The sequence below is a fragment of the Petaurus breviceps genome, unplaced genomic scaffold (genome assembly GCF_028583685.1).
Source record: "Petaurus breviceps papuanus isolate PSGF00001 unplaced genomic scaffold, PetGlider_PUasm1.0 90919, whole genome shotgun sequence".
In the NCBI taxonomy this organism is placed as follows: domain Eukaryota; kingdom Metazoa; phylum Chordata; class Mammalia; order Diprotodontia; family Petauridae; genus Petaurus; species Petaurus breviceps.
Genome location: NW_027187378.1, coordinates 17,751,302 through 17,778,516, shown reverse-complemented (window position 1 = coordinate 17,778,516; position 27,215 = coordinate 17,751,302). Strand labels below are relative to the sequence as shown.

Genomic DNA, 27,215 nt, shown 5'->3' with positions numbered 1-27,215 from the left:
GAGGGAAAGTGATGACACCTATTTTGGAAATTCTAAGTTTGAGATGTCCATAGGATACTAAAGATTCCTCAATTCTCTTAATTCTATCTCCACAGAATAGAAGAAAACCTATTAGAATGTTAAATTACAACATAAGCAGATACAGTAACTCTCCCTGCTTTTTCTATACAATTCCCACAAACTTCAGTTAGAAATAATATCCTTAACTATAAGGGTGAAGGTGTTATTTTACAAATCTGGCATTTTCCATACTTATGATGGTTATAATCAGCAAGATTTCTATAGGATTCAATATCAGATGTACTATCATTGATAAAATGTACTAACTTTAATGCTGCATTGAAGACTGCAGTATATTTAACTTTCACATAACAAAATTGAGATGTACAAATTAATTGAGTTAAAAAAAAATTCTCCATGCTATCCCTATATAGGATTAAAAATTTAGAGACAATTGAGGAATTCAGTTATAAAAAACACTATTTTGACATTTTAATATATTTTAAAAGTATTTTAATTTTAACAATATACCATAAAATAGGTTATAGACCCTTGCTTTCAAAATTTGTTTACACAATTAGATAGTTGATTGTGCTTTAGTCACAGTATGTACTCAAGTTTTATCTGAGTCTAGATTTTATTAAGTATTGGATATAAAGAACTTAATAGCTACAGCACAGTAAACTTAAAGTAAACATCCATTCATCAAAAGACTGAACAGGTAAAATTTTATTGTTCCTTGAAAAGTTACAAAAATTTAAGACCACCAAACTATCATTAAATAAAAATCTAATATCCAAATTCCTTCTGAGTGACTGGTTTTTCAAGAAAAAAACAAGTTAGTAGTGTGTTTTTCCCCTCTTTCCAAGAAATTAAAAAAAAAAAAGCTGAATCCTGAGGGAGAAAAAACAGCCTGCAAATTTTTACTTTGTATACAGATCTACAATGCAGTTTTTGAAATTGTAGTTGTGGTAGTGAAACTAAGTTAACCGAATATTTTGCTCAAAATAGCTTAAATGTGTGACACTAATATAGAAAATGGTCAAATTACTTAAAGAACAGTAAAACAGACTTTCTCCAGAGAAACCTACATGGTTAAAGCACTTTCCAGTGGTTTCATGAAAACAAAATACAACTACCTCACACAACTTTTGTTCATAGAAAATTCAGCAAAATAAAACTTAAAGGGAACACAAGTTAAGTATTTTGTGGTTCTGTAAAATTCTTGACACAAACAGATTCCCAGGACCATATCCAAACCAGAGTACTTCACCAAAATATAACCAATTCAAAAATTGGAACACTTGTATTAGTACTATAGAGCTCAAACTTGGCAAAGCACATCTTTGTTTTGTTAAAGAGCACCGGCAGCAAGTGCAACCAAAGAGGCTTCTCAAGGAATACTTCGAAGAGAAAAACAGGAGCATCTTTGAAGTGCAATGAAATGATTATACAGTTTTAATATGTTGTTGAATAACCTGTTGAAACATTTTAATTATTAAAATACAACCTAGTAATAAAATTTTGAGTTGTGGACATTTGGAATTTGGAATTCTATAGTGTTAGGTGCTTGTCATAAAAATAATAAAGCCTGGATAATTATGCCTCTGTCAACAAATGGCAACAAATCAAAAGTCATGAAAATTTACCTAAGTGAAAGCCACAACAGTGAATTCCAAATAATCCCACAATCACTACATTTTGCCAGAGGAATAAAGTTGCATCAGTCCTTAACAAATTCTCTACGTGTTTCCCTGATAATAAGACCTATCCCGAAAATAAGCCCTCCCCTTACTGTGTAAGATTCCTCTAAAATAAGCCCTCCCCCCAAAATAAGCCCTATTGAGATTGCTACTGTAGTGAAGGTGATCCCCTGCGCTACACGCTACATTACAGTACCCTCTGTATGCACCGTTCCCCCCCGCCCCATGAAACACATGCCGCACTCTGAGCTGCATCCAATCAGAGCTGCAGCAGTGAGCACGTCATCCTGTTCTTCCCCAGTGGTTTGCTTGCTGGCGCCATTGAGAGCAGTGCCGCAGAGGAGAGCTGAGGCAGGACAACATAAAAACCTGGTATGTAAGCGGGAGTGAGGGGGCATGATGGAGGATAAAAAGGGCATGATGGAGGAAAAAAGAAGAACTCAGGGGGCATGATGGAGTGAAAAGAAGTACTGATGGTCATAATTTTATTGTTCTGTCTGTTTTGACCCCCAGACATGAGTACAAAAAGGAAGAGCTATACTGTTGAGTATAAGAAAGCAATTGTAGAGGAGTCACATGGCAAGAATCTTGCAGTTTTCTGTAAAGAAAAACTTTTGGATCATCGAATGGTCAGAAAATGGAGAGCAGATTATAATAACCTCAATCAACAGGTGGATGAGGGAAAAGGGAAAAAGCGCAGGTCTGGATCAGGTCGGCAGCCCTTATATCCTGACTTGGAGATCCTCATTGGTGAATGGATTGCTGACAGGAGAGCAAAGGCCTTGGTTGTGCGCAGGGCTGATATGGTCTCAGAAGGATTCAAAGCATCACAACACTGGTTGGACGGTTTCCTTCAACAGTATGAACTGTCCCTAAGAAGATCAACAACACTGTTTAAGCTGGAAGATGCTGAAGTTATTAAACGTGCACTTGCATTCAAGTCCTTTATTGATAAGATCGACATTTCCAAGTACCAAACCTGCAATATGATTGCTATGGATGAAACTGCAGTGTTTATGGGACAAGGATCTCAAACAATTCCTCACAGGGGTGCAACGTCAATCTACATTCCCACCACTGGCTATGAAAGTGCACGGGTCACCTGTTTTGGCAATTCGTTTGGATGGAAAGAAAGCCACACCTCTAATCATCAGTAAGGGCAAGAAAGATAAGATTGAACGTGTATCTGGCATTTACGTTCTTGAAACCGAAAAAGCCTGGTGTACACAAGCCGTTATAAGAAAGTGGGTTGATTTAATGCTGCCACTTGTTATGCGAGGTAACCAAAGAGGTCTGATAGTCTGGGATTCAGCCAGCACTCACCACGCTAAAGAAATGAAGAACTTCCTTGCAGAGAGAAGAATAGATCAAGTAATGATTCCTGCAGGAATGACTGCCTATCTCCAGACCCTTGATATTGCAATAAAGAAGCCATTCAAGGACCATTTGCGCATGGAAGTCAATGACTACATTGAAAATAGAATGGAAAGAAATCAGCGTGGAAACTTTGTGAAGCCCTGTCTGCAAGAAGTCGTGACTTGGGTGAAGAAGTCATGGGATAAAATTACTGACAGCTGTGTCGCCAAGGCACTACGAGCAGGTTACCTGGACAAGACATATTCATTTAAAGAGAGCTATATTGCTGAACATGACAGATTGGGTCCACTTCTTCTGAAGGAAATGGAGGCGCAAGATATCCAGGACGGAATTCAGGGTATGGACACTTATGACGATGTTGTTGAAGAAGATGACATGATCATTATTGAATAAAGGTACATTTTTTTGTTCACATTTACCTGTTTATTAAAATTGCTGTCAATGTTCATTAAAATAAGCCCTCCCCTGAAAATAAGCCCTCTGGTGTTTTTCTGTCCAAAAAAATAAGACAGTGTCTTATTATCGAGGAAACACGGTAGTTCTTCCATAATTTTTAAGCACCTTGTGACAAAAAGCTGCAAGCTGCTCTACTGTTGGATTCTTTGGTAACAATTACACTTGGAATTTCAGAAATGACTAAGTTATTTGTACAGCCAGTGAAGAGATTATTATTGGGTTTATTATTAAAAATTAATTGGTCCTTTTTTGTGCCTATATGATATTAAAAAATGAGCTCAACAATACTTTTTCAATATGAAAAAGGGTTGTACTACAATGATCCCAAAGCTCCAATTATTTGGCTTGATTTATCAGGAAAGACACTTGGCAAAATATGGTCCCAACATTATTTCATCAAAGAATCAACTCAACTGGAAAAATACCCTATCACATAAATACATCCACACAGGTGGACTGAGAAAATGAGAAGATTGTGGAGGACCTATTCACAGGAAATTAAGTAACTCAATTGATAATGGGTAAAAACTAGGTTCAAAAGAGCTTATCCAAACTTTTAAAAAATAAGAATAATCAAGCCTTAGAATAAATGCAACACATCTACTCAAAGTAGAATAATAACTGCTGAGGAAAGTATATTTGAGATCATGCAGATCGGGGTCTGGAAAGTGAGATTTTAAAAAATGTTTTTATAAAGATGTGCAAGTACCAGGGGTTTCAGGAAAATCTGGGGATGTCACTTATATAAGCCCATCTTTTCTTTGTGTGCCCACTGGAAATTCTATGTCTGCTACTGGCATGGTTTTGAGCACAGGCAATGTGTACTCAGAGTATCTCCTTTGTTGGATTTTCTCGGCAAACAACTTGAAGCAATCATTCTATGTTTGACAAAGCATGAAGCGATGGTTGAATTGAGTCTGTCTGTGTATGAAGTACTGTAAGATCACTTAATGTGGTAGCTATGAGGGCCTCCTGGGGGACTACAGGATCATCTGATTTACAGTCTAGATCTGTAGGAGGACTATTTTCATGTAAAGCAGTCAGAGCTCCTTGAACTGCAGTCAAGTTTTGAAAGTGGCCATTTTCTGCAAATGAGAGCAGCTTTTCTGATATTTTGGGTGATGGATAGTCCTCATCCATTTGTTCAGTTTTATGGCTGTCTTCATTCTTGGGTGAACCTTCTACAATAACGAGGAAAGATTTCCATGGTGTATTCTTATCATGTATCTACAAAGAAAACAATCATCATCATTAAGTAATTCAAAGAATAATACAAATAAAATCTCTAGAACTTGATATTTCTTTATGGGTCTATCCTTTCAAACTAGTAGTGTATTTTCTGCTGAAACTGGGGTTCTATACACTTTAGTTTTTATCTCTACAAAATTGGGCCTAATACTACTATAAGTGGAAAATGCTCAGGGATCCTTAAAAAGAAATAGTCAACTTGTTAGGGCAAATCTAAACTAGTTTCAGGTCACACAAGAACTGAGATGAAACCAATTATCCAAACTCATCTGTCCTAAGAAAAAAGGGGCGTAAGGGAGTAGGGAGAGTATAAATGAAATTACTCTAAAAATACAAGCCAAGAACTATAAGCATAAACTTAAACATTTATACCAACCTATTAAGATCATTATCATCTTTATTAAAAAGCTTTAAGTAGGCCAATGATGAAGAATGTTACCAACCTCCTGACAGAGGTAAGAGACTAAATCAGAATGACATACACTTTTTGGACCTTGCCAATGTGGGAATTTTTCTTTTTTTTTCCCCTAGTAGGGATATAAGAGGGAAAGAAAAAAAATCCTTATTTGAAAACAATAAAATTTAATTAAAAAAACCTTTAAGTGACTAATCATGTATTATGCTTTGCTTAAAATACTGTATAAAGAAAACTACTATATTGGTCCAAATATAGGTAATACTCCCTCCCTCCCCCCAGCCCTGAAAATTTAACTGATAAAAAATCTTAAGTAAAGTCTGTAATAAAGCCTGTAATAAAGCTGCTAATGTCAGAGAGGCAACTTAAGCTTTACTCTTCCCCAGCAGCAGCAGGTTTTTTCCTCATAATCTTAAAACACGTGCTAGAGAAACTTCATTCTGTTACTTCTGAGGCAAAATGGAGAAGGTAGTTAACTCCTGATTGCATATACCCAGTAATGAACTAGATTTCACACCCAAAGCCCCTAATCAATAGGGATCTCATTGCAAGAATCACAAAATGTCTTTCCCTTAGGTTCCTGAAACTAGAAGAAAAAAATCAGGGATGCTTGATGAGAATAGACCTCTGGAATACTACCCAAATAAGCTGTAGTTCCTTTTCCACTTACAGATGGTTGTAGTGCCAACAAGCTATTCACAGCACCTACGATGGCTATGAATATGCCTGCATAATTCTGAATTGCAAAATATAACAAACTCTCCACAGGGAAAACAGAACCAAAACATTTAGTTCAAACACCAGAAAGCCAAATCCATCACAGACCCAAAGAAATCTATACACAATAACAATGCAGAGAGCACTTCCATCCCCAAGCCTTCCCCCTGTTAGGGACTTACTACAAACAACACTCAGCTTGCTGCCTGCTTCCTCTCTCTCCCTCAGCTCTAACTGCTCTCAACAACTTCCTCTGGGCTCTGCTCTTCCCATTCAGCAAGTTCCTTCCACCATGGACTCATGTGATTCAAACTCATGTGACTCAAATAGATTACATGGGCCTATTAATGGATAGGAAAGATCTTAAAATTAAGCAAAAATATATTAAATCTTTCATATCCATTACATAGGTTAAAGGGAGTTTAGGTGTAACTGGTGTTGACAGAACTTTCCAACAATGTATCAGGGATAACAAATTTAGTTTGTACTAATCCCTAGAATGGAAATATCTTCTATAGCCAACACAACATAGTGAAAATAGATGAACAGAATCAAAGGATAGTATGGGATTACAAAAGGGATTTGGCGGGGTTAGAGAGGGGAAAGGAGGAAGAGAATACCATTTGTTTTTTTCATTGCTATCACACATGGGGGCTCTCAGCGAGGGAGAAGAACTGGCAACATACTTCTTTCCAAAAGCTAGCATCCCCTGGCTTGATGAAAAGTAACTGTTACATTCAATCTGAACAGAGTGTTCTTAAAGTAGAACTTTGGTCAAAACAGGGTAGAAGGTGACAGAATCTAGAAAACCTCCAAATGCCATTTTTTGCTAGCCGCTAAGGCTCTTATTTGAAATATAAATGGGAAATACAGAGGAATGTTGTCTATCCTTCGTTCTCAAAGAGGATCATGACATCAGGGAGGTGGTGCCCTAATATGCAAGTGAACTGGATTTAACTAAGGGAGGGCTGCGCAAAGTTATTAGCCTCACTTTCTCCTTCAGAACCATCTGGGTCCAGTGGCAAGATATAGATGAGGATGATTGGAGATGACCCTGGATTTAGTGGGACATTGGTAAGGTCTTTAACGGGTCTCAGTCTGACCAAGCCAACTCCCAATCAATGATTAAGGTGAGATAAGAAATGAGGCAGAGAATAGGTCTTTTTTACTTAGTTAAAAAAAAAAATCAATCTGGAAGGGGAAGACCCTCAAGATTTCCAGCCAAAATGATAACAACTGCTATTTACATTTACTCTGAGACAAACATGGCCAAACAATAACCAAGCAGGGCTTGGCCTGGGACCTGCTCTTGGCCAATCAATGAGAGCCAGAGTGGTTTGAGTTTAAGGCATGGTCCTTAAGAAAGATATCTAGCTGTAAACCCCAAGACATCTTGCAAGGTTTCAGTGATCAAAATTTTCATTCCTTCAGTCAGAGTACTGGCAGGTAAGGGTATGCTACCCTATGTTTACAGAAGAATCTAACAGTTATTATATATTCCATGAAACTGCATTAAATACATTTGAGCAACTTAAAAACTCTTTAAAGTAAGTTATTTTTGTCTTAAATGTTTCAGGATTTCAAGTATTTCTCATAATGAAAGTATGAGTGTGACTCAATTTCTAATATATACTATTCTAAATTTCCCTACATTTCAGTGCAATGGCTCATTTACATGCTTTTAGAAAAATAAGAGCTCAAATAGACCAATATTTTAATGTGCTTTTATGTAATTATTTCTAAGTATATATACATATTTTTTCTATCAAAGAGCTTTCATTTCAGGGATGAAACTTATACTGGACGAATTCTTGGCCTTGAAATTATCACACCACTAATTATTCTTCTCCTTAAAGAAATAAGAGAACTGAAAAAGACTGTCTAGTAATTAAAAGAACTTTCACAAAATTATATGATTTTGTAGTTATAATGCACTGGCTCACTGAGCTGAAAAATATATTTAAAAGAGGAAGGGAACAGGTGAAAGAGAACATGTAAATTATATATTGCTCCTTACTGAAGTGTGCCGGCGTAGAGTGGACTTGTCTGTGAATGTCCGTCCACATGCATTGCACATAAATGGCTTCTCTCCTGTGTGGATTCGATGATGACGCTGCAAGGCATTAAGCTGTGTGAACTGCTTACCACATTGATCACAACAATATGGACGTTCACCTGAAAAAAGAAATACTATTTATTGTTGAGGTCCCTACTGTCAAATATAGACGCAATTTACTAAAGCACACTCTTAAAGGTCTATTTTCAAACTATAATGTTCTCTAGGCCACTATTAGTAGAGAGAAAGGGCAAGTGAGAGATCTATTTGCATTTGCCTCCTGAGTCACAAAAGCCCCAAGTTCTGGGATCGAAGTAATCTTGGTCAAAAAGTTGTTAGTTCAAGATGGACCTCAGAAAACCTGCATTCCAGTTCAAATTGGGGGAAAGGGAAAGGGGAGAAGGGAGAAGTTGTATTTAATTTCCAAAACAGAAGTATCTTCTAAACCTATAGCAAATGCAATATGGTGAAGGTAGATGAACAGAATGAAAGAATGCTATGGGATTACAGAAGTGAATGAATAAAGACAAGACTTTCATCAATTCTAATTTAATTTCTAAATGAAATTATACCAAATATCCAAGGCCACAAGTGCCAGAGGGTGGCACACCTGCAGGTAACATTAGCTCTTATCACCAAATTATTGCTAAAGTTTTCAGCAGAAGAACCTGTTTTGTAGGGTCTAAGGCTAGCTGTCCACTATACCATGGATGTTCACATATATAGCAAAAGAAACCCAGTTATTTGATAGTATTTTAAATTTAATTTTAAAATTGAAGTCCCACCCCTCTCACCCATACTGGCTGTGTGACTCTGGGGAAGTCACTAAGCCTCTCAGAGCCTTAAGCAATGCCCTAGGACCTTGTGTCAGCCTGCACTGGCAGAGGAAGTTACTCATCAGGGTGTTGCCTGGTAAAACCACAGGTCCAAATCCTGGACAGACAGATGGAAAGCTAGGCAGACAGACAGATCACAGATAGAAAAATGTGTAACTTGAACACAAATCATATCTTTAACATTTTCCTGTCCATATGCCTACGCCTACTCAAAAAAACCCCAAACATTTTGATACTTTGTAAAAACCTTGAACACATAAGAGTAAAAAGTCTCTAATGAATGCCCAGAAAAAGAGAAGTCTAACTTCCTATCTCTAGAATGAATTACTACTCCGATTGATTCTTCCATTTCAAGTCACATCAGAAGCAAGGAAATATTAAATGTAAAAATAGCATTTGTCCTTAGTGAATAGAGACCCAACTCTGGAGTAAGGAAGACATAGGTTAAAGTTCTATCTCTGAGACGTACTATTAGCTGCGTGAGACTGATCAGAACCATAATCTCTCAGTGCCCCCAAGCAACACTTGAAGACTTTTAGTTTCCAATGAGTTACTGATCTATAATAGGTAGAGGGAACTTTCACATTGGGAGTTCTTTACACTGATGAAATCACTGAGGTGCACCAAAACCACGACCAATATTTCCATTGAAATAGTATAGTTTTCCCCAGGTTACAAATTGGACAGCCCATTCCCCTAGCTGAGGACTTACATAAAACTGATTTATAAACATTCAGTATGATTGACAAGCCTGGCTATGGCCAAAGGAACTCTCCTCCTCCTTCCCCTTTTCTCTAGTGATGATAATATTGTTTAGAATCTAGTCTCCCACCACCATCCCCAGAAAATTCCACTCTTCATGCACAGTTACTTATTTTGTAATAAATCAAATTTATTTTTCAACTGTAAAGGATCAAAACCTTTGCTGGGGCAGTAAAACCCAAGAGACATCATTTCCCAATTCTGTTTAGGTTAAACAAATGCTTATCCAAGCTCTAGTGACAGCATCAAAAGAGACCAGTGCAGGAGGAGCAGCACTATCTGTAGCAAAAGGGAAAGGAGAGTCTTTGAGGCCTTGCCATTCCCTGCACTCCCACAGCCTTAGACTGAGCCTTATACTGGATCTAGAAAGGGCTAAAGGAAAGACAATGTCTATCCCTACTGAAGGGGAAAGGAAAGAAGTCTGCTTGCAGCCCCAAACTGTAAATGTGTACCTCCACCCCCACCCCACAAAGTCATCATACATATATGTATATATATTCCAAGGTACAAAAAAAAGATTTACATGCATATTTTTGGGATATAACCTATTTGTAAACTAAGGACACTTAGTTTTCTTGCAAAACAATTCCCTTCTCTACATAGTTAAAGTCATACCTGTATGGACTTTAATATGCTGGTAAAGTGAATTCCTCTGTGCAAATGTCCTGAAGCAAACTTCACATTTAAAGGGTTTGGATCCTGTGTGAATCCGATTGTGATGTTTCAAATACTCCTTAGAAGCAAAACTTTTGCCACATGTTTCACACATAAAAGGTCTTTCCCCTAAATGAAATATGAAACAGATTTACACAAAAACTTCTAACAGAAACAAATGGTCTCAATACCAACATGTATTTTGGTAAGTCATCACTGTTAATAACCTGCAATATTCAATAATAACAACTATAAGTAACTGAACTGGTCCTTGGTAAGGCTAGAGTATAAGAATTACTCATACCTAATTCAAGATTCTATAAACAGAAGCTCTTAACCTTTTTTTGTGCTATGGACTCCTTTAGCAATTTGAAGACTTATGGGCTCCTTCTCCAAATGTTTTAAAATTAATAAAATATATTAAGTTACAAAGGAAACAAATTATATTGAAATTCAATTATCAAGTATTAAAGAAAAAAAGTTCAAAGACCTTGGGTTAAGAACTCCTGCACTAGAGGTAGAAGTACTGCCTAGATAGTTTCAGCTTCTCCATTTTTTTTTAGGTATTCCCTCAAATAAAAGAATTATAAGAGAGGATTGTGGGAAGATGGCAGAATAAGGCAAGAAATTGCTTGCTCTCCCAAATTCCCCTACAAATAACTTAAAATAATGCCTCAAAGTGAACTTTAGAGCAGAGTGGTAGAAACTGCTCTACCAAAGGTAGAGCGATTGTCCAGCCTAAGACAACCTGGGAGTAAGTTAGGAAGGACCTGACCTCCTGTGGTGGTGGTCTGGCCTGACTGAAGCGTGAATAGCTCTGGGCAGATATCCCTAATCAACAAAAAGCAAGGAGGCAAGGGGGGTGCAGTTGTGTGCGTGGCAGCCTCAGCTTTAGAAACTTTTGCCTCATAGACAGTGTGGGGGTTGGATGGTTGACAGGGAAAAGAATGAAGAAAGGCTGAGAGTGGTCTCAGGGCATGGTATGCTGATCAGATGTGGTCCCAGGCTGTGGCTGTGGGTGAGGAACAGATATTGGTGAGTAGGACTGCGGAGAGGTGAGGGCTCTGTTGTCTGTGATCACTCTCAAGAGGATAGAGTCCCTCTTTCTAGGGCAGAGGTGTAAGCTGAAGCTTGCAGCTCCTGGAGGGACTGCAGGAAGTAAAGGCATTTGCAGTGACAGTATTGCTGGGGACCCTGGTCATAGCTAAAGAGGAATACCTGAGGTCAGGTACCCAGAGAGAGCTCAGAAAACAACAGCATGAAAAACCTGAAGCCTGAGATGATACCTTGGGATTAGAGCCTGATTCTAACATAAAGTTAACAGCCAAAAAATAAGCCACTAAAAAAATGAATAAGCAAAAGGAAGAGAGAACCCAACCACAGACAGCTAATGATGACAAAGATCAGGGATCAAACTCAGAAGAAGAGAGAGTAGTCAAAACAGCTACTTCTAAAGCTACAAAGAAAAATGTAAAATAGTCACAAGCACAAAAAGCTTTCTTGGAAGAGCTCAAAAAGAATTTTTAAAATCAAGTAAGAAAGGTTGAGAAAAAATAGGGAAAAAAATAAGAGTAATACATTAAAATCACGTCAACCAACTAGAAGGATCCAAAAATTTACCAAAGAAAATAACTTTAAAACTTATAACAGGGCAAAGAGAAGCTAATGACTTCAGAAGATACCAAGAAATAATAAAACAAAATTTAAAAAAAAAAGGAAAAAATAGAAGAAAATGTGAAATATCTCATCTGACAAACAACTGACCTGGAAAACAGACTGAGGAGAGACAATATAAGATTGTTGGACTCCTTGAAAGTTATGATAAAAAGAGTCTAGATACTAATTCAAGAAATTATTAAGGAAAACTGCCCTGAAGTTTTAGAACTAGAAGGTAAAATAGAAACTGAAGAATTTCTAATCACCTATCATTAATCACCACCTGAAAGAGAAATTCCAAAATGAAAACTCACAGGAACATTACAGCTACATTTCAAAGCTCCCTGGTAAAGAAGAAAATACTACAAGCAACTAAAAACAATTTAAATACTGTGGTGCAAGAGTCAGTATAACAAGATTTAGCAGCTTCTTTATTAAAATACTTAAGTGCATGGCATGTGATATTACAAAGAGCAAAGGAGCTGGGTTTGCAACCAAGAATAACGTACCCAGCAAAGCTGAGTGTAATTCTTCAAGGAAAAAAAAAAATGGGTATTTAATGAATTAAAAGACTTTCAGGTATTCTTGAGGAAAAGACCAGAACTGAACAGAAAATCTGACCTACAAGAATCAGAAGAAACATAAGAAGGTAAACATTATTTGTAATGTTTTATAATTTATAATGACTAATTATAAGGGATTCAATAAGGTCAAATTGTTTACATCTTATATGGTAAAACATTTTCTGTAACTCTTAAGAATAGTATCATTACTAAGGTAGTCTGAAAGAGTATACATAGGGGCAGCTAGGTGGTGCAGTGAATAGAGCACCAGCCCTGGAGTCAGTAGGACCTGAGTTAAAATCCAGCCTCAGACACTTAACACTTACTAGCTGTGTGACCTTGGGCAAGTCACTTAACCCCAAATGCCCTGCCCTTCCCCCTCCAAAAAGCAAAAATAAAAAAAAAAAGGGGGGGATACACAGACAGAAGGCTTAGGGTTGAGTATGATGGGATTATCCTAAAAAAATTACTAGGAGGAGGCATAATGGAAAAATGGAAGAAATGTTACAATAGAGGGTATGAGAGGGTGGAGAGTTGGCAGTGCTAGAACCTTATTTTTATTAGACCTGGTTTTAAGAGGGATTTCATATACATCTAGAAGGATATAAAAGTCTTAATTTACCAAGAAATAGGAGGGCTAGGGGACAGGATAAGGGAGGGACTCTTAGAAGAATATACAGATTAAGAAACAGAAGGTAACAGGAGAGAGTAAGGGAGAGATTATTTGAAAGGGTGAAGTTTAGGGAGGCAATGTTCAGAAGTAAATTAGACATCTGAAAATGAATAGGGCAAAAAGAGAGGAAGAAAAAGATAAACAGTGAAGAAAAAAGCATGGAAGGAAATACAGAAATAATAATGCAATTCAACTACAAAGAACCTATGAAGGAACCTTATCTACCTTCAGAGTAAGATACAGATACACTCTCTCAAATGGTGGCCTTTTCTAATGTGGGGTGGAGAGCGAGGGAAACAGTTCAGAACTTAAAACATAAAAAAAATTTAATTAAGAATTACAAACTTCTGATATAATGAGTCGCTTGATTATTCCCAATCAAGAATGTCTATGGATCTTTCTGAGAAACATAAAAAATAGATTTGGGAAGAGGAAGATTGCTGCAAAGCATATGTGAACAATTCTTTAAAAAGGGGGGGGGGGGAGAACAAAAACAACAAAAAAGGAGGGGAAGGTCCAAGATAAAGATCACTTTAGTCATCTTGCACTGTGTGTACTCATGAAAGCAACACTATTCCACATAAATACTGTTTTAAAATATTTATTTTCTTCTCAGAGCACTGTAATGGTAATAGGAATTTGACAATGTTCCCTGCCCCTTAATAAGTCTGAGTGAATTTGAAGACCTTCTCTACTCTGAAAATAAACTCTGACCCCTAATATGATGAATATCCTCTCATGGAGTCTGTGGTAGGAGGAGTTTGCTGAATGGCAGAGCAGAGCCCACAGGATGCTGGGAGTCAGAGGAGCTAGATGGTGGGAGAGAGAGGATATACCCAGGGAGATGGCTAGGCTTGTGAGTGTTGGTTTGTGGGAAGGCTAAAAGATGGTGTGGTTCTCTGTGCTGTTAAGGCTTATTAACTTCTTTGCTACTAATGGAAGCAGCTTACTGGTTTTAGAATTTGGTTTTCTGATGTCTGAATGTTTTGTTTCTGTCTTTGATATGGACAGTCCATTATATTTTGCAATTGAGCACCATGCAGGTATATTTATAGTGATCGTGAGGCTTTAAATATTGCACTGGTGCTAGAGGCATTCTGATGAATGATTAAGTATTCATCCTTTCATCCATTATGACTACTATTATTTCATGTAGATTTAGAAAAGCTAGCTGCAGTAACACAAGAAAAAGAAATCAGGAGAAGCATAGGAAAAAAATGTCACTTTTTGCAAATATTATATGTTCTATCTTAAGAACCCAGAAAATTTGCAAACTAAAAAAGTAAATGGAATAATTGTTTCAACAAAGTTGAAAGACATAAAATAAATTCATGAAAAAGTCTGCATTTCTGTATACTACCACAAAATCTAGCTAGAAAAAGACAGAAAAATTCTATCACAATTAACTTCAGAATATACAAAATATTTGGGAATTTACCAAGACACACTCTTTTGTGTTGATAAATTCAACTACAAACCATCTTTTACATAAATGAAGACAGAAGAAAATAACTGGAGATGTATTACTAATTGCTGGTGGATAGGCCATGACAATAAAATAAAAATGAAAATATTTCCAAAATTACTCATTTTGCTATGTTGCTCAAACCACCATAGGCTTACCTGACTTAGAGAAAATTACTACAAAATTCATCTGAAGGAATAAAAAGTAAAAAATTCTCAAGAGAAAGAATAACTTTTAAAAAGTGAGAAGAAAGGGAGCCTACAGTACCAAATCTCAAATTATACTGCAAAGCAATAATCATCAAAACTATCTGGTAATGGTTTAATAAAAAGGTCTCTCAATAGAACAAAATTCAATATACAATATGCAGAAACAAACAAAAATTATAATCCCATGTTTGATAAACCCAAAGACCCCAAACACTGAGGGTAAGGACTCACTATTTGACAAAAATGTATGGAAACTTGGAAGGCTACCTGAAAGAGGTTAAGCACAGAACAGCTCATACCATATATAAAGATAAGCTTTAAACATATACACGTAACTTAGTCATAAAAGATGATATCTTAAGCAAACTAAAGGAGCAAGTAAGAAAATGCTTCTCACAACCATAGACGGAAGAAAAATTCAGGACCAAACAAATGATAAGAAGAATCAAAGAAGATAAAATTGCCATTTTAGATTATATAAAATTTATTTTATCACATCAAAATTACATAAAAATAAGTGAGAAACTATCTTTGCTAAAGGTAGCATATCCAAGATATATAAGGAACTGATTCAAATTTATAACTGATAAATGATCAAAGGGTAAGAATAAGTAGTTTTCAAAGGAAGTAATCCAAATAATCAACAGCCACATTGGAAAAAATGTTCCAAATCACTAATTAGGGAAATGGGAATTAAAACAACCCTAAGGTTCCATTTCACACCCATCAGACTGGCAAAAATGACAGAAAAGGAAAACGACTTAAGAAATTAAATTGATTAGTTAATCCTATTTACAGCTGATTGATTTTGTACTGTAACTGCCTAAGTCATGATTCTTTGTCTCTGAACTTAGTTCTGAAATTCAGCGGACCTGAAATAAGTTAAGTTTTGAAATTCAGTTTTCCTACTAATCACTGTTTTATTCTTGCCTCAAAAAAATCTGCTATCCTTGAGGGATGCAGGTGTACACCAGAGTCTAGTTCAATATCTCTAACCATGAAAGTGACCTCAAACAATGAACATTTCTTAATTGCAGGAGTTTAGTTTCCTTCCAAATTAGTTTAAAGTTATAACTAATGGGAAAAACTGCTATCTACCATACTTTTCATCTCCTAGGAAAATACCACGACATCTGTTATCTTTAAGTACTAAAAAGCTAGCTATAAGAGATATGTCATCATTCCTTCCCTGTACAATTAACCAAGGCTCTATCTCCTTCCTAAGAGCTGGGGAGTCTGCTATCCCTCATTCACTATCAATTGTCTCAGGATGCAGGTGAGTCCCATAAATCAATCAAGGATCCCTTCAAGACAGAAAGAGGGGTTGCTAGACCATTCTTAATATAACCAATCGTGTTGTCCTCACCTCTATGAGGCTGCCAAATCTATAATCAACTGTCAGTTCTGTTCTTTATTCTATGCTTATAAAAAGGATCTGTGCCTCTTTGTCTAATTCTTTTGACCAGAGGTACCCCCTTGATCTTCTTTACTAACAGGTTAGTGCTAAAAACACTTGAGAGCAGAATCTGGCAAAAATCAGGATTAGACCAACACCTCATACTATATATGCCAAAATAAATTACAAGTGGATATATAAAAAGGTCACAACATCAACAAATTAGAGGAGCAAAAAAGAAATTGCCTTTTAGACCTATGGATAAGGGGAGAGCTCATGACTAACCAAGCAAGGGGATCAAAGAAGATGGACAATTTTGATTATATAAGATTTAATTTTTTCGCACAAATAATCCCATTTGTGACTAAAATTAGAAGGAAAACAGGGAACTAGGAAAAAATACTTGCAGTAAGTTCATTTGATAAAATATTCGACATATACAAGAAGCAGGTTCAAATACACGAATGGCTAAGAGCCATTCTCTAATAGATAGTCAATCAGTTTTCAAAAAAAAAAAATACAAGCTACTAACAACACTCTGAAAAAGTGCTCTAAATCACTAATTACAGAAATGCAAATGAAAAGCAACTTTAAGGTTCCACCAAACCTAGTCGACTGGCAAAGATGATGACAAGACAAAACAGGAAAATGAAAAACATTCGAGGGGCAATGCTGGCGGAGCAACGAAATGGTATAGATCTTCTGGAAAGTAACTTGGACCTATGTCCATAATCTACTATACTATTATATCCCTCTGACTTAAAATAGCACTACCAGGCCTATACTTCAAAGAAAGAAGAAAAAGACTTATATGTACACAAATATTTAAAGGAGCTTTTTGGTTACTCCAAACTGGAAACTAAGGGAGTGTCCTATTTGGGAATGGCTAAAATTATTTGTAGTATATGAATAAAATGAAATATCACTGAATCAAAAGAAATGATGAAATGTACAGTTTAAGGAGAAACTGACTATTTCTATGTACTAATACAGAGTAAAGCAAGCAGAACTAGGAAAACAATCTATACAAAACATTATAGAAAAAAACAAGTATAGAAGACTTTTTTAGAATTATGATTAGCACAACGGTAAACCTTAAGTCCAAAAGGATGAAGAAGACACACACTACCTTTTTCTTGCCAGAAAGGTTCTGAACTTAAAATACAAAAACCCAAATTTTCAGACATGGAAAATGTGGAAATTTGTTTTGCAAGTATCTACTGAGGGTTTTCCCCCCATTTCTCAACTGGAAGGGTGAAAGGGAGAGGCAAATTAAGAAAAAAAAAGAGTGGTTCTAAAAGAATTATAAGTAGCAGTGTCAAAGACACCATATTTTAAGAAACCTTCAAAATGAACAATATAAAAAGCCCAACCAACATATTATTATGAGTGAGGTAGTACAATGAATAGACATGGAGTCAGAAAGACCTGAGTTCAAATTCTCTTTCAAAAACTTGCTACTGGTATGACTAACTGAGCCACTTAAGCTCCATTTCCTCATCTATAAAAAGGAGATCTATTAGCACTTTTCTCACAGGGTTACTGTGAGGATCAAATGACATAAAATATGTACAGCACTTTGCAAACCTCAATACACTATACAAATGCTAGCTATTTATTACTATATAATTATGTATATTACATTATTTCAGTTTGTATTTAAGATATTTATATTGGTTTATATGTTAATGAAAGTGTAATAAATTTTAAAAGAGAGGAAAGGAGGAAGGAAAGAAGGAAGGAAAAAGTAGAGCTGGGGAAGAAGGGAGAAAGAATTTTTCTTTTATTCCACAATTTGGTGGGTAGGGATAGGACGTAGGGAGTGAGGAGCTAAAAAGAGCTGCCTCCACACATCACTCAAAAAAAAAAGAGAGAAATGTTTTAAAACATAAGCATCTGAATATATCACCAACAAACCCTAGCTGGAAAAGATAGAAAAATTCCATCACAAATAACTTCAGAATACATAAAATATTTGGGAATTTATTATGAATAGAAGGAACATTGTAAGAAAGCATAGGCAAATATGCTGAATTTATTACATAATTCCAAAGTAAAGTAAGCTACACATAAAAAAATACTTAGAACAAGGAGTTTAACCTTCAGCTCAACTCATTTTAATAGCCGAGGAAAGAATGAGATATCTATCACAAAGCAAATAAAATTCCAAAACAAACACCAAACATGTCTATTAAAGGAGGCCTGTTTCAGTTTTCAGAGGAAGGAATTAAATCTATCCATAGTCTTATGAAAAAAATGCTCTAAATCACTATTGATTAGAGATGCAAATCAAAACAACTCTGAGGTACTACATCACACCCATCAGATTGGCTATCATGGCAAAACAGAAAAATGTAAGTATTGGAGAGGATGTGGGAATGTTAGAACACTAATTCATTGCTGGTGGAGCTGTGAGATGATCCAACCACTCTGGAGAACAATTTGGAACTATGCCCAATGGGCTATGAAAATGTGCATACCCTTTGACCCAGCAATACCACTTCTAGGGCTGTATCCCAAAGAGATCATAAAAATGGGAAAAGGACCCACATGTACAAAAATATTATAGCAGCTTTTTTTGTGGTGGCCAAGAACTGCAAATCAAGGGGATGCCCATCAACTGGAGAATGGCTAAACAAGTTGTGATATAGGAATGTAATGGAATACTATTGTGCTATAAGAAATGATGAACAGGCAGACTTCATAGAAACCTGGAAAGCCTTATATGAACTGGTGCTGAGTGAGGGGAGCAGAACTAGGAGAATACTGTACATAGTAACATCCACAGTGTGCAATGACTGATTTTGATAGGCTCAGTCTTCTCAGCAATGCAAGGACTTAAAACAATTCCAAAGAATACATGATGGAAAATGCCAGTCACATCCAGAGAACAAAATATGGAGTCAGAATGCAGAACGAAGCTATTTTCTTTTTTGTTTTATGTATTTTTTTTTCTCATTGTTTTTCCCATTCATTATAATTCTTCTATGCAACATGATTAATGTGAAAAAGTGTTTAATAGGAATGTATGTGCAGAGCCCATATCAGACTGCAAGCCGTCTTAGGGAGGGGGGGAAAGACAGGGAGAAAATTTAAAACTTATGGAAGTGATTGTGGAAAACTAAACATAAATAATTAAAAAGGGGGCCTGTTTTTCAAAGTTATAACTGTCATTAAAACAGAAACTAAATATGAACATGTACATGTAAACCTGGCATTTAAGTAAGAGAAAATAATGTTATCCACCTACCTTTTTCTTTCTTTATGCCCTGTATCCCTACCTCTAAGCTGTGTCTAAATGAACTTTTGACTACCTAGTGAATCTTGCTGTGAAATTACCATGTAGAAAAATCAAGGGGCAGTTAGGTGGTGCAGTGAATAGTGCGCTGGCCCTCGAGTCAGGAGGACCCAAATTCAAATCTGGCCTCATTCACTCAACACAAAACTAGCCATGTGACTGACCTTGGGCAAGTCACTTAACCCCAAATGCCCCACCTTCCCTCCTCCAAAAAGCCAAAAAACAAAAAAAGTAAAAAGAAAAATCAAGTTACTTGTTTTTACAAACTCTGAATATTGTCAAGAGACATCTCAGTTATCTTTCTTTTAATTTCATTTTTACCTGGGTTTATATAAAGTTTAGAGCGATAATTTTACAAGCAGGTAAATGAACAATTTCACAGACTATCACTGGAGTAATTTTTTATTACTCTGAATTCTGAATTACTTGGAACTATAGAGTTAAGTCATCAAGACGTAAACTCCTAAGTAAGTTGGGGCAGCTGTAGCATAATGGAAAGAACATTTGAAATCAGAAGACCTCGGTTTGAAACTTGGTGCTAATCTGTATAATTTTAGGCAATTCATTTAATTGTTTTGGCCCTGTTTGACCATCTGTAAATCTAAAGGATGTACTAGACATTTCTAAATTCCTTTTCAATCCTAGCATTCAGTGATTCTGTAACTTTTTCTCTCACACGTATGACAATAGCACACTTACCTGTATGACACCTTTTATGATATATCAGCATGTGGTTTTGAGTGAATCTTGCACCACATTCATCACAGACAAAAGGTTTTTCACCAGTATGAATTCTGAAATTACAACATTCCAGAACAGTTCAGAATGCTTACTTCCAAGTTCCAAGCCTGCCTCCAAATAAAGTGCCCCTCATTCCAATCTTTTCAAAATAAATTAATCTTGATCAAAGCCATCTCTAGCAGACTAACGAAAAGTTCAGAATAAATGGAGCTATCAACTTCACAAACCAAAATCTCAGATACTAAAATGATTATCTGATAATTTTATGAACATTATTCTATGAATTTTCATTTATATCTGTTGATTCATCTTAAAAAGACATCTGTAAAGAGACAACATCTTCATATATTTCTAGTTTAGCAAAGTTTTAATAAACTTTCATCAATTGGAAAACAATTGCTACTATCTCAACTTACACTCCTTAAAAATTTCTGTGTAGCATAATCAACCATAAATTTCTAAGGAACCATTTTTTAACTGCCACAAGATTTCTAATTCTCAAAAAAAATTTAGTATTCATTTTCTAAGGAATCATTTTTTGATAAACTGTCACATATTTTCCAACTTTTAAGAAATTCATGGTACTATCAACCTCATTTTTATGTGCTATAGCACCAATCAAAAATGGGAAAAATGACCTTAAAAGGATATGTAAACTTAATATTAGAAAGCAAATATGTATGCACTGAGATTCTGACTAGCACAATTCTGCCTCCTGCCACTCTCCCCACCTCAAAAGGTTGAGATAATATTGTTCCCCATACTACCGACTTTAAAAGTCAATCTTTCTGCTTCAGAGGTAGATTCATGGAGACAGGGTAATTACAAGGGTTTTGTTTGTCACGGACTTACCTTTGGATATGAGGAATTAGAAAAATTCTGGATCATAAAAAAATGCTTAAAGAGACTGTTATGGAAATTTATTAAAATTCTTTAAGCCAAGTTCAAATAGTATGATACTGAAAAAATAAATATAAATCTATCCCATTCCCTCTCCCAGTTCTAGAGCTTGCATAATTAAACAAGCAACAAGTCTTTTATTAATTGCTTCCTAAGTGCCAGGCTCTGAGTTAATAGTATTTTAAAACTCAAAAGGTGGAATTAATGCATAAGTATACTAGTTATCAGGTACTCTGACTGAGGCCTCCTAGTGGCTGAGAGATCTAATGCATTCTCTAACCTTTGATTCCAGTTCATAATTAACAGAAGAATAAGCTCCTACTCCCCCTTAAAAAACATATTGGCAGAATGGCCCTTTAAGACACTATGCATCTTCTAGTCATGTAGTGCAGGGTTACGGACAAGTGCTCTGAGAACTATACATGCCCTCTCCTATATAGCCTGTAGTCTCTCCCTCTCAACACAATAAAAGTTTTACAGGTCAAATGGGAGAGGATAGTATAAATTTAACCAGTTATATCAGGAATTCTTAACCTTGTGTCATGAACCATTTTGCCAGTTTGGTTAAGTCAACGGACTTCTTTCTTAGAATAATGTTTTTAAATGCATAAAATAAAAAATACAAGATTACTAAGGAAACCAATTACATTGAAAGTTTTATCAAAATATTAAAAAAAAATTCATGGACCCTAGATTAAGAAATTCTGCTTTACATTAAGCTTGTGGAAATGACAATTACTTCCTGCAATTCCTTGGCAAAGGTTAACTCCCACAGACTCTCAAATCCAAAAAAAAAAATAAATCAATCATTCTTTCAGCCTCTAAAGGACCTGAATTCAAATGGGCAAAAACCTCTGACCAAAGTCATAGTTTAGCCTTGCTTTATTCAAGCATAAAAACACTATCTGGAAATAAAAAATACTGCACTTTATAAGGATGCTTCCTTCTGATGTCACAAAGTATTGTCTGAGTTCCCACCCCCTAACCCTGTTCCACAAGTACAGTGAAGACTATTCATACCTCATGTGTGTTTTCAGTGCAGAAGGCTGAGAAAACTTAGCTTCACACTCAGTGCACCCATATGGTTTGTCCCCTGTATGAGTTCGTTCATGAAGCCTCAGAGCTGTTTTGGAGCTCAAGCCCTTGCCACACTGTTGGCACTGATGACGCTCCCCACCACCTTCATGAACCTGAAGAATATGCCTTTTAACATCTTTCTTCCTTTTGAATTTTTTTCCACAGAGTTCACAGGGGAAATGGCGCTCACTGCTATGAACATGGCGCTGATGGCTCTTCAAATTACATCGGTTTGCAAATGTTTGGCTGCAGGTATCACAGCGATAAACTATTTCAGCAGCAATGCCGTGGTTATGTTTGATATGTTTCAGGAAACTCTTCTCATAAAGAAACTCTTTTTCACAGGTGGTGCACTTAAAGTTGCTCTTTTTCTTATCATCTTCCTCCTCAGCTTTTTTCAAAGCTTCTTCTAACTCAAAGCTGGCATCACACTCCTCATTCTTTGGCTCCACATTTTTTGTCACTGGCTCTATCACCACCTCCACATCAAGTATGCTTTGGTCTTCTGGAGATTTGTTCTCCCCAATATCATCTGCAGCATTTTTTTGCTGTTCTCTGAGTCTCCTTGTGTACTTCTTCTTAGGGATTTCGACAAATACCTTCCTACCAGCCAGCCTTCCACTAGCTCTTCTAATTTTAGGATAGGGAGGTTTCATAACTTCTTTTTTCTTATCTACTTTGTCCTTTGACTTTCTCAGTGGTGTCTGTGATATTAAACCATTGCTATTTCTTTCTACAGGGTAATCTGAAGAATCTGAAAAGCTATTAGCATTAGGGACTTCTACCGTTATACTTGACTTAGAATCAAGCAGAACATCATTTGTTTGTGAGTTATTATTCTCTCCTGGCTCCTGAGACTCTGAAAAGTTTTGAAGCTCTAAAAGTACTGATTCTAGCATCTGTTTCTTTAACTGAAAACAAGTTTCAGATAAGTCTAAACACTTCAGTTTTTCAGCCATTTCCAGCATTCTCTGCACACGATCTTCTTCTACCTGGACTTTTGCAGTATAGACAAATTCAAGAAAAGAAGCAAAGTCAACAACCTGTACTTCATTTAAATATACATTTGTCCTTGTTCCATCCATGGTCGTCTCATTAAGGAACATCTCCTTAAAAAACTTGCTTGTGGCTGCCAGTACAGCTTTATGAGCCACAAATTCTTCTCTTACACCTTGATATTCCACACTCACAGTCACATCACACAAGTGACCAAGAAGACGTAACTGATGCATTTCATTCAAAAGATTAATTGGCGATGATTTGGACTGTAGTAGAACTGCACCACTTTCCATCTTTCTTTCTGAAAACAGCTTTAAAGAGAAAAAAATAATTAGGATCAATTATTGACTTAAAATATATATTTTTAAAGTATTGTTTTAATTTTATAGAGGATATAAAAGGTTCAAGGGTCCTTCCTCCTCCTTCATCCTTAAATGTAGGTATAACTCAAAGCCTAGTCACGAGCCCCCTCTACTTCTCTCTGAAAGCTCATCTAGATTTCAATTACCAACTACCGTGTTTCCCCGATAATAAGCCCTCCCCTTAGTGTGTAAGATTCCTCTAAAATAAGCCCTCCCCCGAAAATAAGCCCTATTGAGATTGCTACTGTAGTGAAGGTGATCCCCTGCACGCTACATTACGGTACCCTCTGTATGCACCGCCCCCCCCCCCCAAACGCACGCCGCGCTCGAGCTGCATCCAATCACAGCTGCAGCAGTGAGCACGTCATCCTGTTCTTCCCCAGTGATTTGCTTATTGAATAAAGGTACATTTTTTTGTTCACATTTACCTGTTTATTAAAATTGCTGTCAATGTTCATTAAAATAAGCCCTCTGGTGTTTTTCTGTCCAAAAAAATTAATAAGAGTGTCTTATTATCGGGGAAACACGGGGTAAGTGTGTATGATTCCCACCGGCTTCAAACCCGATGAAAACTTCATCCCCACCCTGGAACTATACTGCACTCTGAGAGGTGGGGCTTCTGCTTTATCTTGATCCAGGCCTTCACTCCCCTGGCCATCTCTAGGCTATGCTCCTGCATCTGTCTCCCTGTTTTCTATCATCTGATTATGCGCTGTCTTCCCCTATTACAAGGTAAACTTCTTGAAGGATTGGCAGTCCCTGCTTAATAATAAGGCTTAATAAATGCTTTGGCTACATTTCTATCACTGATACCAAACCTGAATTCCAGTTACGTATTTCTCTCTGCTTGCTAGGCACTTCTATTCAAATACCGTGAAGAAAATAATATTCCCTCTCCCCAAACTAATCTCCCCCTTGAGGTTATTAAAGAAATCATTTTTCTAGTTACCTACAACTTTAATCTATGCCCTCATCCTCAACCCTGGTCTACTTCAACAGTCTCCCAACTCTTTTTCAAACAAGGTCGGCTTAATCTTCCTAAAACAACCTTCACTGGTTTCCTAACACTAATGAATAAAATTAAAATCCTTAATCTGGCATTCATAATTTAGCAATTCACAAATAAGATGTCAACATTTATCTTCTATTACTTCCCTAATAGAAACTCTGCTTCACCCAAGGTGGTCTATTTCCCCTAACATGCTACAACATTCCTCTTTGCTCTTTCTAGAATGCTCCCCTAATTCTTTTCCAGTTCTCTGTGTTACTATTCCTTCAATTCCAGTTCAAATCTCACACCTTCAAGGATGTATTCCCCACTTGCTCAATAGCGAATATTCCCTCACTCAAGTCACTTAGCTTAAGATAGTTTATTGTTCTGTATATTTATACACATACATATATTTACATGTTCTATCCCTCCTCCCCCTAAGATTGTAAGCTCTTTGAGGGCAGGGACCTCATCTTATCGGTCTTTATATCACTTTACACATAATAGGTACTCATTTATGTTATTTGTTGATGTTAAGTATGAAAACCTGGTTGACCTAACGGAAACACAACAAATGGCATGAAATCCTGATAGTTGGCTTGGCTGGGCCATCTGACTTCACGGTCTTTCAAAGGGTCATTAGAAGAACTTCAAAATACTAAATCCATCCCACATGTACCTGCCTCCTGGCTTCGAGATCTGCCCTGTCACCTTGGCTTAGGAGCCCGTGGGAAAAGGATTCCTGCTTTCCTAAAGTTGGAAGACCGCAGATCGTCTGGCTCCGCTCCCTTACCTAAGGACAGGTTTTGCACCTGCACTCTGAGTGCCGACTCAGATCCCGGACCGCATGAAGCCCAAGGATGGGGCCCAGGACCTGCCCAGCCCAGGTCGGCGGGGAGCTGGGCAGACGCTAAGCAGGGCGATGGGAGGGCACTGCCCCAATCCCCGAGAATTTCTCCACACTCGGGGCCACGCGTCCTTACCAGGGCCCCTCCCGCCCCCGCCCGGCGGCTTCCCTGGCCGGCTCCCGGGCTCAGGAGCCCCCAAGCCCCGCACTCCTTCACCTGGGTCCGCGGGGGCTCCCCCACGACACAGTCGGGTCAAGGAGGACCAGGGGGCAGCCGCGGCTGCAGGGACGGAGGGGCTCGGAACCGGCTGGGACACCGCTCTAGAGGCCGGGGCCGGGACACTCACCCGGCACCGAACATCCGCCTGGACGAGGTCCGGGGAGGAGGGATATGGGGAGGAGAAGGCAAAGGGGAAGGAGGAGGCGGCCGCCGGGGCAGCTCAGCTCCCTTCTGCTCGCAGCTCATTGGCTGCCGGGGCGCTCCCTCCCCCCGCTCCACAGCACGCGCCTCTCCCTCACCGGCCGTTGCCCCTGCCTCTCCCCGCTCCCCTCTGGGAAGAGGGGGTTGGGGGACGCGCTTTCACAGTTCCTTTCCTACGACACCCGCCCACAGCAACTACCAGAGCGACTTCGGCAACGCCATCTTGGGTCATATGGCACAACCACGCTGGGGTCACGTGGCGGACGTGCGCTTCGTGATTACGTCATGGGTCCCCCTCACCCCTCCCATCCCGAGCTGCTACCTTCGTTTGTCTCTTGCTGCCTCGGGTAGCTCTCGGGGTGAAGTGCAAGCACCTGCTGCTTGGCCGCAGGCTCTCCCCATTACAGCTCCCCTCCCGCCAGCCCTGGAGGCAGGTGCAGGCTACCTTTAACTGAGGAAGCGGGAGAGCTCCCTTTCGCACGACCACACACAGAGCTCCCATCCGCCGGGACTCAAACCTTGATCCTGGGGCGTGCGCAGCACCACGTTTCGGCCCCGGGCAGCTCTCCTGTGCCCAAAGACAGGATCTTACTAAATGTCTTTAATCTCATTCCTCATTCCTGCAGCGCCAGGCAGGGCCGCCAGTCACTGAGTGACAATCTAGGCCTAAACTGAAAGTCTGGGCTTCCAAGATATGTTAGTTCCACACACTGCACCCGGAATCTCCATTTCACCAAACCCTTACCCCTGCCAAGACCCCAAACACCTACACTGGCGCTTAGTCTCCAGAGCAGATTACAGACTAACTTGAAAACCTTCCTGAATGTCCTACAAACATCACAGGTACCATGTCCTTTTTAATACCTGTCCTAATCCAACATTTATTCAGCATCCACAGTGTAAGTGGGGGGCATCTTGGGAAAGTGGAGAGAGTGCTAGCTGGCTTCTGGAAGACCTAGGTTCAGATCCAGCCTTAGATATTTAAAGGTGCATCTCTGCATGTGAAGACCGTTCGGTACTCGGAGGGAATCTTAGATTCATTCATTCCAAGGCAACGCAAAATCGTTAAAGATAAGTCAAAATAAGGGATTGCTGGAGTGTAAATAGAAAATGCTAAAAGGCCTCTGGGGGCATGGGAGTAGAACCCAAGAGTGAAGTAAGGGAAGAACATAAAGTGTATGCAAAGCACTGTGCTAGGTTCTTGGGATACAAAGGAAAAAATGGTACAGTGCCCTGACCTCTAGCAATGGATTGAGATCATGGATCCATTCAACTTTGAGAAAGGCACCATAATCCATACTGCTTCCATTTAATCACATGCCTTGTTATTTCAATGCCAATAGGTTGTGCCGTGGCAGTTAAAATGGTGATGATTTTTAAAATGTAAAAACTT

At 38.0% G+C, this 27,215-nt stretch overlaps 1 protein-coding gene across 8 annotated transcripts; it reads right to left on the bottom strand.

Moving 5' to 3' along the window:
- Positions 1–618: 618 nt before the first annotated feature.
- On the bottom strand, positions 619–26,074 carry GZF1 (GDNF inducible zinc finger protein 1). Of its 8 annotated transcripts, none has more exons than XM_069075516.1 (7): positions 25,749–26,074; positions 23,992–24,045; positions 22,146–23,512; positions 20,184–20,278; positions 10,186–10,353; positions 7,934–8,091; positions 619–4,763 (listed from the first exon to the last, which is right to left on the bottom strand). In XM_069075516.1, the coding sequence occupies exons 2-7, from the start codon at positions 24,019–24,021 to the stop codon at positions 4,410–4,412; spliced, it is 2,172 nt and encodes a 723-aa protein (XP_068931617.1). In that variant the 5' UTR covers positions 24,022–24,045; positions 25,749–26,074; the 3' UTR covers positions 619–4,409. The 8 variants fall into 8 exon arrangements, with proteins under 8 accessions (XP_068931617.1, XP_068931618.1, XP_068931619.1 ...); XM_069075517.1 differs by having other exon boundaries at positions 25,921–26,074; XM_069075518.1 differs by lacking the exon at positions 23,992–24,045.
- Between the last annotated feature and the right edge of the window lie 1,141 nt (positions 26,075–27,215).